This window comes from Mus musculus, chromosome 7, assembly GCF_000001635.26.
Source record: "Mus musculus strain C57BL/6J chromosome 7, GRCm38.p6 C57BL/6J".
NCBI classification, from domain to species: Eukaryota; Metazoa; Chordata; class Mammalia; order Rodentia; family Muridae; genus Mus; species Mus musculus.
In genome coordinates, this window is record NC_000073.6 from 8,146,148 (window position 1) to 8,162,565 (window position 16,418).

The 16,418-nt window shown below is 34.6% G+C and overlaps 1 protein-coding gene across 2 annotated transcripts in view; it reads right to left on the reverse strand.

The window, feature by feature from the left end:
• The window catches only part of Vmn2r41 (vomeronasal 2, receptor 41), a 23,647-nt gene extending 8,243 nt beyond the window's left edge, over positions 1 to 15,404 (reverse strand). For both annotated transcript variants that reach the window (XM_017321895.1, NM_001105073.1), the window contains exons 1-4: positions 15,208 to 15,404; positions 12,094 to 12,385; positions 4,070 to 4,882; positions 2,595 to 2,822 (exon numbers count right to left, since the gene is read on the reverse strand). In XM_017321895.1, the coding sequence (XP_017177384.1) occupies positions 2,595 to 2,822; positions 4,070 to 4,882; positions 12,094 to 12,385; positions 15,208 to 15,404 (1,530 nt within the window). The remainder of the gene's footprint in view (positions 1 to 2,594; positions 2,823 to 4,069; positions 4,883 to 12,093; positions 12,386 to 15,207) is intronic.
• Between the last annotated feature and the right edge of the window lie 1,014 nt (positions 15,405 to 16,418).

Genomic DNA, 16,418 nt, shown 5'->3' on the forward strand with positions numbered 1-16,418 from the left:
TGAAGCCAAAGGCAGTTGGGCAGTGGTGGCACACACCTTTAATTCCAGCACTTGGGAGGCAGAGGCAGGTAGATTTCTGATTTTGAGTCCATCATGGTCTACAAAATGAGTTCTGTGACAGCCTGATAATAAAACTAGTTTTTTCTTTTCTTTTGATTTTTTTTGGCTTTAGCCTCTTTTATACCAGTTGAATGTTAGGAATATGATTGCAAATTTTCCCCATAAAAGCCCTACTACATATCAGGCCCTATTCAATGCACAAAGTTAAAAAATAATAAATTTGTGTGTTTGTATACACACACACACACACACACACACACACACACGCACACACACACACATATATATAATATTATATAAACTTGCTATTTACTTACTGTTTCTTCATATAAAATATTAAAGTATACTGCGATATATAATACTTATATTTTCATGCAGTGTGACACATAGATACATATGAGGAGTATCTAACACTCATTTATTGCCATGTAGTGCTTCCTAAATATTTTATAAGGAGCACAGCTCCAAAACTAACAATTTTCAGAGTGAATGATAAAGAGTTGACAAAAATCCAAAGTAGAAAAAAGAATGAACAAGCCAGGATTATCAGCAGTTGTGAATGTGTATTAACTCTGATTAGTTTACAAGCAACGCTGAGAATTAGTCTCATCCCACAAACCTCAAGAAATCCTGTGTACAATAGATAGAATAGTCAAGTGGAAGCAATGAGTTGGTCTCATTTGGGCTCAAATATCAATGTGATTGTATTTTCACACTTTTGCTCCCAAGTCCTGAGTACATTCAGTTTATATAAGGTTAATTTCCAGGTAGGGGAACAGGGCATTTGTGAGTCACAAAAATTTTTCTACTGTCCCTTGTATTTGGTAATTATGCTATGGTTAATCAGTGATAAAAGAAGGTACCAACAGTGTTTGACTACCAGATTTTTGTGTTTTGGCTGGCTTTGAAAAGGAGAGTCTATTTCAGGGTGTTTGTGTAGAATTCCCATTGACATATAACATCACTTTGTCCAAGGAATTCCTTTTACAGTTTGACATTAATAGTTTATAGGTGCTTCTTCTTATGTTTGTTCACATGCAAATGTGGAATAAATAATTTGTATCAGTACTTCCAGATATTCTGATTATCGAATTGACAGTTTGAATTATATTTTCAAAAATAAAGTATTCTTTTTACTAAACTTGGAAAAACTGTCACTCAATTGTCTATCACTAACTCATGCTTCATTCACTACTATTCAAATGAGGTATGAAGTAGGATTTCGTGGTCTTTTCTCCTAGCTCAATTTCATATGTCTAGTTACCATAATGTGTTATGAAAATTTTGTTCTATTTTGATGGCTTAGATTTGTTTAAACTTGTTGTATTTTATTATTCTCCCATAGAATCCTGTCATCTTCTAATGAGTGACATAAAGTGGATCTGATGAAAAAGGAAGGAAATAGGCATATTAACTATAATATATTTGCCAGTAGAACAGACAATTGTTCACATCCCAATAGAAGGAATGGAAACTCTAATTAGGATATATTGTGTGAGAATAACAAGTTATTTTCAATAAATAAAACAATCAAAATTTAAAAAAAACTCCCTGGTCTCAGAGAATGATCTTTCCTTTGTGTGTTGTATTCTTTTGGTAGGTGTTTTTGTCAAGAATTATTCCACACATATCCATCAAATGTATTGTTTTTGAATGACCTTTTTCCCTCTTATTAAACATTATGCTGTTTTTATCCATTTTTTAATAAAGAAATTTTCTCCTCTTGTATATGAATGTGTTTTCATTTCCTTGCCTGCCTCTGCAGGCAACTTAGGAATGTCTTAAAAAATAAACCAGTTTTTTTTTTTTTTGTCTTTGATTTCATTTAGAGAATGTGAACACAAAAGTTCAATTATAACTGAAAATTACTTGTTGCTTTTGTCTGGTTGCTGTTATTGCTGTACTTGAGGTGTGTCAATAGCCTTTATTTTTCTGTTGTTCTAGTGCTGTCTATAGGTTCCTTTGACCTTCTTGTCATCTTATGTAAAAGAGTGAGTGGATTCTTCAAATTTACTAAAAAGTGATGTTTCTATGAATATTATTTTCTGTAATTGTGTTCATTAGTGAATGTGTTGAATGTCCTTTTATTATTCGGTAAACACTTTTGGATATAATGACAAGGGTTAGCAATTATGACTATTGGTGTTTCATAACTGTAACATTAGCCTCTTCCATATCAATACCTGTTCCAGAAGTTTAAGGTAAGGGAGGAAATTAATGTTTCATTAGCGCAATTATGTGAAGAAAATTTTGTTTAATTTAAAGGAAAGAATATCAAACAGTGGGGAAAAACAGTTTTTTTTTATTTATTAAATTTCAAATACAGGTTCTGATATGACAAAGGTATATTTTATGCATGTTTGAAATCTTCAAATAATTGGTAAAAATGTGAAAAATGAAAAAAAAGAAATATACAGGAGACTAGAAATTGGTTCCTTATGTGACTAAATTGTTCATTTCAATATGTTGCCGTGTATTCATCTGACACTGTTTACTGCTCTGTATTATAAACCAGTAAGCTAGCACACACTTACCTTTCTTCTTCCTGTGGCCAACTCAATCATGTCTACATATAAGTGAGAGTGTCGACCATGTGGTAAATATGGGCTGAACTTTCCTAACTTCATCTTAATCTCAAGGTGTTGTGAGAGATTCCCAAAGTGAATAATGTCATATTCATCCTGCATTATTACTCTTTGCTTCATAAACACTTTGTCCCCAAGAGGATTAGTGAAGTAGGCCCTTCTTAGAAAGGAGTTTACCTAAAATACAAGCATTGCACCAGAATGTATATATCATTCCTTCCAGTCATAAAATTCATTCTGATTTCATAACAAAGGCAAATATATTTAAAGAAAGAAAGAAAGAAAGAGAGAGAGAGGAATCACAACAAATGCAATTGCATAAATGAAATTATCACAATATTACAAGAATTTCAGTTTTCTCAGTGAAGAATACCAAACACAAACAGAGAAAAAAGCAGATCCAAACATAGGTATGCAACACACTCACAAACATACACACACACACACACACACACACACACACACACACACTCACACAGAGAGAGAGAGAGAGAAAGAGAGAGAGAGAGAAAGAGAGAGAAAGAGAGAGAGAGAGAGAGAGAGAGAGAGAGACTGACAGAAAAACACGGGGAGAGGTAATATTGACACACAGAGATTTTTATACTCACACCTAAAGACAAAAAGAAAGCCAGAGGCCTTGACAAGTACAAAGAAATAGGCAGACACATACTTAGTAAAGCAGGTACAAATATATATAAGTACTTAAAAACACTTAAAAATACATACTTTCTACACAATGAAACCTACTCTGACAAAACCTCAAAGAAACATGCACACATATAAACAAACACTCATAGAAAGAAATTCCTACATAGAAAAAATTTTTGCTCACTTCTACTTTCATACAGAGAGATAAACATATATGTTGAAAGTAACACAAATATAAACACAGATACACAGAAAGAGTAGAAAATATACATATACTCAGTGAGAAGCATACATTCACATTTATAAACACATATACAGACAGAAAAGGATACCAACACTATTTCTTGTTTAGTTACTCTCAGAAAAAACAGAATGTTCTCCAAAGCCTACACTCTTGGCAAAATCACTGGAAACACTAATGAAAATAATTCCTCCAAATGATTTCCATATAATTGAGAAATATAAATATAAACTCATCTTCTAATCATGGAGAAAATTAATGAGGAAAGACTGTTTATATCCAATATTGGAAGGGGCATGCTAATAGATATTTGTGTGCTCTGTATAAAACCACACATTTTCATTGCTAATCTGTGAATTCTTTTTCCAATCACATTCATAACAATCTATAGATTTGGTTTTGTTAAGGTAAAATGTTTGGAAACCTATCTCTTTTGGAATATATTTCTTATTTCTTTAAGTCTGGGCATCTGAAAGACTCTAAACAACTATGCAATTGAAGACACCAAACTTCTTTCAATAGAAGAAACTTTTACCTTCAAGCAGTGAGAACTGGCTCCTTTTCCATTGTCTATTGCCTGATTATCAGCATGTTGCAGATTCATCTCATGGAGGGCATGGGCTATGGCATGCACAGCATTGTATATGTTATGACTATTCTCACTAAAGGTCATGTCAAACTTCTGTTCCATTAGCCAATTAAATGAGGCATCAGATGAATTGTTCTTCAGTATTTTACAATTGGATGCTGAGCTTACATAGTTAAAATATTTCCACTCTTGCATTAGTAGATATAAATCTGTGTTTCTGAGATGGAACCATGTCTGTACAAAATTTTTAAAGCCAGAAATCTCACCATGGTGGGGTAGAAAAGTAAGTGATCCATAGAATGTGCCATGACTTATGTCTTTTTTCCTGGTAGGGAAATTCAATTGTTTTGTGGTGATCCATATTCTCTGTAAAATGGGAGGTTCCCACATTCTGAAGATCAAATCAATGAAATTGTATGTTTCTCCATAAATGATAATAACATTTGTGGATGACATCACAATTTGGTTGTAGTACATTTCAGTATTTTGTGGAAATGAAACATCATCAACAGAGATCATTTTCACAAAGGCAAAGCAAATTTCCTTGTTTTCACTCTGTTTCTTCAACTCTAAAAGAAATTGGTTTCCTTGATCATCATCTGGGATGACAAGGCCAATCCAATTCCAGTTGAAGTAATGTATGAAGGAGACCATTGCCAATGCTAGAGATGTGTCCTTTGGGGCCATCTGATAGAGATAGGGATATTGTTCATCATCACTGAAGATGGAACTGAAAGGTCCATAGGTAAGCTGAAGGATCTACAACACAGAGAGCAGCATGATGTGTGGTTCATGTGAAAACACTTGTAATTATATTTACCTGCAAACAGTTGATTACCTATGACTTTTTCTCTCTGATTCAAATGAGCAAACGTGGAAGCCTGGCACATCCACTTCTTTTGGGAACAGCAAGCATAGCTGTTTGACAAAGTTGTAACAAATGTATTCAGATGTTATAATGACTGCCTTCTGTCTTTCAGTTTTGGTCTTGATATCTCTGTTTCAAATGTTTGAAAGGTTTTTTATACTTTTACAATTTGGGGATATTTGATGAATATTTTTTTAAAAAGGCTTTTATGCCATAATCCATAAATACTTCTAAGATTGAAGAGGAGAGTCCTGTACATATTTCTGATATAGCATTTGGAAGAGATACTCTTATATTGCCCTACTTGACAGTAATATTTTACACTAGAGGTTGTGACTCATATAAAGCTTCCAGAGATCTCCTTTTTAGGTTTTATTCTGAATTACTCTGGCAATGTCTGCCTCTGTGCCTCCTCAGGAAACAGACAATAAGATCAAAGTATTTGTAAAAATATTAACTAGATTTTGCAGCCTAAAAGTGTTAGCAGCAAATTGGATTAGAAAACCTCTTCTTACTATATACCCAGGTAATTCTGGTGCAAATAATTGGGATTCATAAGTTGTACACCTTTAGGAAAATATATACAAATGAAGTTAGATTGAATGGTATTTTGTCCTCCTTAAAAAGTGATTATAATGATTTTAAAAATCTTCATGTTGAAAAATATGGAAAAATGAGGACAGAATGAGAAGACCAAACTGACGGATAATTGGAGTAGATGAGAATGTAGATTTTCAACTTAAAGGACCAGCAAATACCTTCAACAAGTTTATAGAGGAAAACTTCCCAAACCTAAAGGAAGGGAAGCCCATGAACATATAAGAAGCCTACAGAACTCCAAATAGACTGGACAAGAAAATAAATTCCTCCAGACATATAACAATCAGAACAACAAATGCACTAAATAAAGATAGAATATTAAAAGCAGTAAGGGAAAAAAGGTCAAGTAACTTATAAAGGCAGGCCTATCAGAATTATACCAGATTTTTCACCAGAGACTATGAAAGGCAGAAGATCCTGGACAGATGTTATACAGACACTATGAGAACACAAATGCCAGCCCAGGCTACTATACCCAGGCAAACTCTCAATTACCATAGATGGAGAAACCAAAGTATTCCACGACAAAACCAAATTCATACATTATCTTTCCACGAATCCAGCCCTTCAAAGAATAATAACAGAGAAAATCCAATACAAGGATGGAAACCATGCACTAGAAAAAGCAAGAAAGTAATCCCTTAACAAACCAAAAACAAGACAGCCACAAGAACAGAATGTCAACTCTAAAAAAAATAAAGGAAGCAACAATTACTTTTCCTTAATATCTCTTAATATCAATGGACTCAATTCCCCAATAGAAAGACATAGACTAACAGACTGGCTACACAAACAGGACTCAACATTCTGCTGCTTACAGGAAACCCATCTCAGGGAAAAAGACTGACACTACCTCAGACTGAATGGGTGGAAAACAATTTTCCAAGCAAATGGTCTCAAGAAACAAGCAGGAGTAGCCATTCTAATATCTAATAAAATTGAATTCCAACCCAAAGTTAACAAAAAAAAAAAGACAAGGAGGGACAATTCATAATCATCAAAGGTAAAATCCTCCAAGAGGAACTCTCAATTCTGAATATCTATGCTCCAAATGCAAGGGCAGTCACATTCATTAAATTGACTTTAGTAAAGCTCAAAGCACATATTGCTCCTCACACAATAATATTGGGAGACTTCAACATACCACTTTCATCAGTGGACAGATTGTGGAAACAGAAACTAAACAGTGACACAGTGAAACTAACAGAAGTTATGAAACAAATGGAATTAACCGATATCTACAGAACATTTAATCCTAAAACAAAAGGATATAAATTCTTTTCAGCACCTCATGGTACCTTCTCCAAAATTGAACATATAATGGGTCACAAAACAGGCCTCAACAAAAACAAAAATATTGAAATTGTCCCGAGCATCCTATGAGACCACCATGGACTAAGGCTGTTCTTCAATAACAATATAAATAATGGAAGCCACCATTCACATGGAAAATGAACAACACTATTCTCAATGATACCTTGGTCAAGGAAGGAATAAAGAAAGAAATTAAAGACTTTTTAGAGTTTAATGAAAATTTAGCCACAACATACCCAAATTTATGGGACACAATGCAAGCATTTCTAAGAGGTAAACTCATAGCTCTGAGTGCCTCCAAAAAGAAACTGGAGAGAGCACACACTAGCAGCTTGACAACATATGTAAAAGCTCTAGAAAAAAAGGAAGCAAATTCACCCAAGAGGAGTAGACGGCAGGAAATAATCAAACTCAGAGGTGAAATCAACCAAGTGGAAACAAGAAGAACTATTCAACGAATCAACAAAATGAGTACCTGGTTCTTTGAGAAAATCCACAAGATAGATAAACTCTTATCCAGACTCACTAGAGGGCACAGGGACAGCATCCTAATTAACAAAATCAGAAGTGAAAAGAGAGACATAACAACAGATCCTGAAGAAATAAAAAACACCATCAGATTCTTCTACAAAATGTTATACTCAACAAAACTGGAAAACGTGGGCAGAATGGACACATTTATAGACAGTTACCAGGTACCAAAGTTAAACCAGGATCAGGTCAATGATGTAAACAGTCCCATATCCCGCAAAAAATAGAAGCAGTCATTAATAGTCTCCCAACCAAAAAAAAAAAAAAAAGCCCAGGAAGAAGAAGGGTTTAGTGCAGAGTTCTATGAGATCTTCAAAGGAGACCTAATTCTACTTCTGCATAAAATATTCCACAAAATAGAAGTAGAAGGTACTCTGGCCAACTAATTCTATGAAGCCACAATTACTCTGATACCTAAACCACAGAAAGATCCAACAAAGATAGAGAACTTCAGAACAATTTTCCTTATGAATATCAATGCAAAAATACTCAATAAAATTCTAGCTCACCGAATTCCAGAACACATCAAAACAATCATCCATCCTGATCAAGTAGGTTTCATTCCAGGGATGCAGGGATGGATTAATATATGGAAATCCATCAATGTAATCCATTATATAAACAAACTCATGACAAAAACCACATAATCATCTACTTAGATGAGGAGAAAGCATTTGACAAATTCCAACACCCATTCATGATAGGAATTCAAGGACCATACCTATACATGATAAAAGCAATCTACAGTAAACCATTAGCCAACATCAATGTAAATGGTGAGAAGCTGGAAGCAATCCCACTAAAATCAGGGACTAGACAAGGCTGCCCACTTTCTCCATACCTATTCAACATTGTACTTGAAGTCCTAGCCAGAGCAATTCGACAACAAAAGGAGACCAAGGGGATACAAATTGGAAAAGAAGTCAAATTATCACTTTTTGCAGATGATATGATAATATATATAAGTGACCCTAAAAATTCCACCAGAGAACCCTAAACCTGATAAACAGCTTCAGTGAAGTAGCTGTATATAAAATTAACTCAAACAAGTCAATGGCCTTGCTCTATACAAAGAATAAAAAGGCTGAGAAAGAAATTAGGGAAACAACACCCTTCTCAATAGTCACAAATAATGTAATATACCTTCACATGACCCTAAATAAGGAAGTGAAAGATCTCTATGATAAGAACTTTAAGTCTCTGATGAAAGTAATTAAAGAAGAACTCAGAAGAAGGAAAGGTCTCCAATGCTCATGGATTGCCAGGATCAATATTGTAAAAATGGCTATGTTGCCAAAAGCAAACTACAGATTCAGTGCAATCCCCATCAAAATTCCAACTCAATTCTTCAATGAATTAGAAAGGGCAATTGCCAGATTCATCTGGAATAACAAAAAACCTAGGATAGCAAAAACCCTTCTCAAGGATAAAAGAACCTCTGGTGGAATCACCATGCCTGACCTAAAGCTGTAATAGAGAGCAATTGTGATAAAAACTGCATGGTACTGGTATATCAACAGACAAGTAGACCATTGGAATAGAATTGAAGACCCAGAAACGAACCCACACATCTATGTTCACTTGATCTTTGACAAGGGAGCAAAAACCATCCAGTGGAAAAAAGACAGCATTTTCAACAAATGGTGCTGGCACCACTGGATGTAGAAGAATGTGAATTGATCGATTCCTATCTCCTTGGACTAAGGTCAAATCTAAGTGGATCAACGAGCTCAACATAAAACCAGAGACACTGAAACTTATAGAGGAGAAAGTGGGGAAAAGCCTCAAAAATATGAGCACAGGGGAAAAATTCTTGAATAGAAAAGCAATGGCTAGTTCTGTAAGGTTGAGAATTGACAAATGGGACCTCAGGAAAATGCAAAGCTTTTGCGGGGAAAAAGACACTGTCAATGAGACAAAAAGGCCACCAACAGGTCGGGAAAGAATCTTTACCTATCCTAAATAGGATAGGGGACTAATATCCAATATATATAAACAATCAAGAAGGTAGACTCCAGAAAAATCAAATAACCCCATTAAAAAATGGGGCTCAGAGGTAAGCAAAGAATTCTCACCTGAGGAATACTGAATGGCTGAGAAACACCTAAAAAAATGTTCAGCATCCTTAAACATCAGGAAAATGCAAATCCAAACAACCCTGAGATTTCATCTCACACCAGTCAGAATGGCTAAGATCAAAAATTGAAGTGACAGCAGATGCTGGCAAGGATGTGGAGAAAGAGGAACACTCCTCCATTGTTGGTGGGATTGCAAGCTTGCACAACCACTCTGGAAATCAGTCTGACAGTTCTTCAGAAAATTGGACATGGTACTACTAGAAGATCCCGCAATACCTCTCCTGGGCATATATCCAGAAGATGTTCCAACTAGTACGAAATACACATGCTCCATTATGTTCATAGCAGCCTTATTTATAATAGCCAGAAACTGGAAAGAACCCAGATGTCTGTCAACCGAGGAATGGATACAAAAAATGTGGTACATTTACACAATAGAGTACTACTCAGCTATTAAAAAGAATGAATTTATGAAATTCCTAGGCAAATGGTGGAGCAGTAGGGTATTATCCTGAGTTAGGTAAACCTATCACAAAAGAACTCACACAATATGTACTCACTGATAAGTGTATATTAGCCCAGAAACTTAGAATACCCAAGATACAAGTTACAATTTTCAAAACACATGAAACTGAAGAAGTACTAAGACCAAAGTGTGGACACTTTGCCTCTTCTTAGAAATGTGAACGAAACACCCATGGAAGGAGATACAGAGACAAAGTTTGGAGTGGAGACAAAAGGATGGACCATCTAGAGACTGCCATATCCAGGGATCCATCCCATAATCACCCTCCAAACGATGACACCATTGCATACACTAGCAAGATTTTGCTGAAAGGACCCAGATATAGCTGTCCCTTGTGAGACTATGCCGGGGCCTAGAGAACACATAAGAGGATGCTCACAGTCAGCTATTGGATGGAGCACAGGGCCCCCAATGGAGGAGCTAGAGAATGTATCCAAGGAGCTAAAGACCCTATAGGTGCAACAACAGTATGAACTAACCAGTACCCTGGAGCTCTTGACTCTAGCTGCATATGTATCAGAAGATGGCCTAGGAGGCCATCACTTGAAAGAAAGGCCAATTTGACTTGCAAACTTTATATGCTCCAGAACAGGGGAACGCCAGGGCCAAAAAGTGGGAGTTGGTGGGTAGGGGAGAAAGGGGGGGAGGGTATGGGGGATTTTGGGATAGCATTGGAAATGTAAATGAGGAAAATACCTAATAAAAAAAAGAAAGAAAAAAATTAAGGACCATGCCAAAAAAAGTATCTTATAATGATGCAAAAATCTTCATGTGGAAAAATATGGAAGAACGAGGTAATGGAACCCCATAACTCCTCTTTCTTACAAAAGTTCACTTGTGAAGTTCTAATCTTGTATCTTACAATGTGGAAGCAAAAGAAAAAAAAACAAGATAAAACATAGCAATAAATTCTACAGAGTATATAATAATATTATATACTGATAATGATATAATAATTTAAATTAATTACAAAATAATATGATCATATTATTAAAGAAAATGACTTATTAAAGGTATGGCACTATGGGTGTAAAAGTTTTACCAGGGATATTATGTCAGTTTATATTCTGACATTTGAGTTCTTTTGTGATTGGTTTACCTAACTCAGGATAATGCCCTACTTGTCCACCATTGCCTAGGAATTTCATAAATTCATTCTTTTTAACAACTGAGTAGTACTCTATTGTGTAAATGTACCACATTTTTTGTATTCATTCCTCTGTTGAAGGGCATCTGGGTTCTTTCCAGTTTCTGGCTATTATATATGAGGCTGCTATGAACAAAGTGGAGCATGTGTCTTTCTTACTATTTGGAACATCTTCTGGATATATGCCCAGGAGAGGTATTGTGAGATCTTCCGGTAGAACCATGTCCAATTAATAGTTGGTCATACACTCACAAGTAGTCAAATTACTAACTCCACAGGCTGGATTGCAGCTTTTCATCCTTTCTAATACCACTGAAATGCCATGAGTTGCCAGATTAAGAATGGTATTTCATGCCTTTACAAAAAAAAAAAAAAAATACTCCATATATTTAAAAGCTGGGTTATAAAGAAAATGTTGGTAAAATTTATTTCTGTTCTATCCCAGTTTATCTCTGATGACTAAACTTTTAACTCCACCGTAATTCTGTTATTTCACAGTTTACTAATAATAATTTAATCTTATGACCAAGATGAAGATAACTCCTATCTGGGGACAGAAATAATAAGCTCTATGTTTTGGAACAGCTTGAACAAATCTCTGCTTGCTGAGCTTGGTATAAATAATGAAGCATTCTGACTGACAGTCAGTCAAGGCTGTAAGATTCTCCCTCCCAACATGCCAGACTCAATTCTCCATGGCCTCTTCTATTCCTCCTTGAAGTTATCTGTCAACTTCTAGTGGTAATCCCTAGTTGAAAGTCTAACATGTTTCTGAATAGTAAGTATCCTGGGACTACCTAGATTGACATAAGCATAAGTCCAACCACATCCCTTAACTTTCTTAATAGCTATCAAAGTCCCCCAAAGAGACATGATGTTAAGAATTCCTGGACAATGTTAACTCACACGTGGAGATAAGAAGCTGTCCAGGTAATCCCAGAAACTTAAAGATACCTTCCAATTGGGTCCTGAAATCAGAAAGGAGCACATACTCTCTTCATTACAGAAATAATTAGGGATAGGGCTTTTTTTTCTTTTATGAAATAAATATGGTGTAGGTGTTACAGTTTTTCCATCACAATGGCCCAAAGCGTATCTTATAATCAAAGACATATTTGGTAAAAGATCAGGATTTCTGTTGATTTCATCCATTGCAAACACCAATGCCAAAGCATATTTGTGGTTTGTAGTTGTTTTTCTGTAAAAGAGTACAGTGTTTATTATGGACAGATGATTATACATGAACATTTGTACTCAATAGAACTACTATGCTATACTGGAAGTTTCTGCATCTCACATCTAAAGATTGGAACAAATGGCTTTTGTTATAAGTGGATTGACAGGTGGACCTGGAAAATAGTAAGTACTTTAAAAGTTCATGATCGTGTTGGTCCCTTAAATAAGAGATGGTATTGACCTCATCAACAGAGATAATTTCCATTTTTGTTTTTCAGTGCTTGACCAGAAGGTAAAGAGAAAACCACAGATATTGACAAAACAGTAATTCTGATCATGTCTTCATTTTGAAATTATTGAGCAAGAAATAAATTCGTTATTAGAGCCACTGAGTTTATGATATTTTCTTGTGAAATTAACTGAATTGGTTAAGGAAATGAAACCATAGCCAGGAGTGTTGTCACAGGCCTTTACTACCAGCATTTGGGATGCAGACGAAGGTGGGAGAAAAAAGAAAAAAGAAAAAAGAAAGAAAGAAAGAAAGAAAGAAGTAAAGAAGAAAGAAGCAAAGAAAGAAAGAAAGAAAGAAAGAAAGAAAGAAAGAAAGAAAGAAAGAAAGAAAAAGAAAGAAGAAAGAAATGAAACCATTATTTATCAATGCATAATGGTCTCTCTCTCCAGAAATATTTGCTTCCTGTACTTATAATCAATTACAATTAGTGGCCAAAATACTTGACACATCCCTTCATATCTATCCTCATGCTGTTATTTTTTCAATCTTTTATTGAAATAAAATATTCTCTAAAGATTTATTTTTAATTAAATTCAAATATCAAACATGAATTTGGAAATTGATACATGCCAATATTTAAGTTTGTATGTATTTGTGCAAGTACTATTTAGGTTATAAGATTGCAATACATCCAAATGTTTTATAAGATACTTTCCTGTAGACTATCCTCAATTCAAATGCACAATTATGCAGCAGTGGCAGGTGTTTAGTGCAGAGATTAAGGGCTTGTCCCACCACTAATGTATCATTCTTCTACTTCCTATTTACAAACAAATGTGATATATTCACTCTGGTTATTTTATTCATTATGAATTAATTTCTAGGAAACATCTTTGACAACCTTTATCATTACACTAAAACATTACTAGTATCCTACTGAGTACTAGGAAAATAAGGAAATATCTGTGATATTTGTATATGCCAGTATTATATGTTTATAATATAGAAGAGATTTTTTTGTGTAAATTTATATGATATATTCACAGTTTTTGTAAAAAAAAAGTGGACCACTAGACAATGGGAATGGGATAATACCATTGCTTTTGTTTATTTTTATGAAAAGAATAATATCTCCTGTTTTATCCTTGTCATTTCATATAATTTTATCAATGAACACTCTATGTACACCTACATATTTAATGATTAGAATGCAGTAAATACAGTCTTTCACTAAAACTTATACAACTATTGTGTTTTCATTCTATATCCTGTAAAATAGGTCATTTTAATATTATTTATTACCACCCACCCACACACACACACACACACACACACACACACAAACACACACACACACACACAAATCTTAATTAAAATTATACTAATATACAAAATAAATTTGAGAGTAGACGTTGTGCAATGCTCAAACTACTACCTATAACTTAAATTTAGGAAACATCAGTGTAGCCTAGTTGTCTAAAGGCTGTGTTTTAAAACAATGATCAGCAATCCACAAAAATTGGTGTTGTTACCAAGTTGGTAAAATATGCACTAATATTTACTAAAATTATTGAAATAAGTCCCACAAGATTTAGATATTTTAAAAGGGTCAGGGATTAACCAACTCATAAATGAATGGAGAAGACATTTTTCTTAAATAATGACAAAAAACTAATAGAAAGCTCCTGTATCACTGTCCTCAAACGTTACAACTATCCCACAATACAATTGTCACCCATGCCAGTGACAAGGGACATAAGCAGTCACCACTGTTATTGATAGCCTGCCTATTCAAAGAATGTAATCATATCATTGGATTCCATATGTTCCAAATATGGTTTACTCTAAAGAGAGAGTGCCCAATTGAACTTTGCAAAACATAAAAGTCAGTGACTGTACATAAATAGTGTGAAGTACGAAGCCACAGTGCTTTTGGATTTTATCTTTTAAAACACTTCAATGTTTTGACCCCAAATGAGCTAAATATTCCTTGCTCATATACATACAAAGATATCCATCCAGGCATTCATATGAAGTAGGAATTTCTGAGTGTAAGTATCTTCTCTTTCCAAAACTGATGAAGTTTTAGAAGTCAATAAGTGACAACATGCAATGACTTTGAGACATAAGTTTGTATGTATGTAAAGTTTTTGACAACTATATGTGCCATGAATATTACTGGAACCAGAATATGCTCTAGGAGCAGCACACTTATGGAAGGACTGTCAGCAGAATTTATGACCATTTATTTACATGTACTTTGGATAAAACATAATGCAATATTACAGGATCAATTTCAATAAGTCATCTCTGTCTACAGTGCAATATAAAGTGTCAAAAGGTGGGCTTTATGTTAAAGATCAATGTAGATAATCCTTTATTCCATAGCTTCCAACCTTTAAATTAGAAGAAACCTGGAGTAAAACCAAAACCTCAACTGGATTAATTAAATGGAGAATATAGGATTAAATCTGTAAAAGAATTAAGGTTGTTTCTCGGAGGTCAGACTTAGCACCAGGACAGAAGACTCAAGAATTTGCCTAATCTTCATCCTCAGAGCACTCAAGAAATATTGATGTTCTCATTTCATTTTAAAATACAAATTTACTTACAGAAAATTAAGAGTCTTGTTGAAATAATCTTTTTCAGTGGGTGTCTGAACTGCTGCCAGGATGAAAGCACAACTTAATCCCAAATATTCATCCATTATTTCATCCAAATTTATTCTCCAAAAGCACCTGGGACCAATGAAATTGGCCATGAGAAGTGTAATATTAAGGAGGAGGAAGACTCTCATGAAAATGAACATCTTTTTCCTGCCTTGTTGATTGTGAAGTGCCATGCATATCAGCACATCAGATTTCTACCAGTTTTTATTTCTTTGTGCAAAGGTGAGGTTTATTGCATATTCATGACTCATTTTATTTTTAGGTTTCTCCTGAGCCCTGGAAGAAACTTAAATACTTTCTTCCCTGGGGCTCTGCAACTGGTGTCCACAGCCCATATAATAAACACATGTACGTAAATACTTAGGAGTATGAATCATTCTCAGTCTCCATGATATCATTCATGTTTGTGAATCTGTGGAAGGAAGCCCCTGTGTTCAAATTTAGTCCTTGGAAAGTTTCAACAATTTGATTATGTGAACACAGTCAGAAATGATGTCAGTGGATTGTATCACATTATTCACAGTGAGACATCCAGTAATAGCAAAACTGGAGCTACTGAGGACTCACAGGACACTTTATTACACAGTCCAAGTCATGCAGAGGCAGACTCATGTTTACATTCACTGAGATCCACAGATCATGTAGAGTGTGGACTATGTCACTAAGTGACAGAAATATCTAAACAAGACCTGTGCTTCCATTATCTTGAGAATATATAAACAGATCAAATCCCAAGTATAGGTAATCAAGCTCTATCTGAAATCATACATTTCTTCACATATCCACAGTTAATTTACATGGTAAAGATTTAGATTTAAAGGCTCAACAAGACCCAGAAAATATGCCATGCTTTGTTCTTTATTTCCAATAGTACAAAAAGTCACTCCACTTTCCAAAAATTATTTAGTAATGAAAAAAAATCACGTTAATATTTGGGTTCCAAACCATTATCTCCCTTCCACGTTCTCAATTTTTTTCAACTTAATATCCTAGGCTGATGCATCTATTCTACATTACATATTTTTTACTACATTGTTTTTTGTCATTTTACATTGAGGTAGTGGCTTTTAAGGAATCTTATTTACAAATATCTATTAAATATCTTAGAAACAAATACTGACTGTGACGGGACACTGTGGTTCAATGTGTAAACT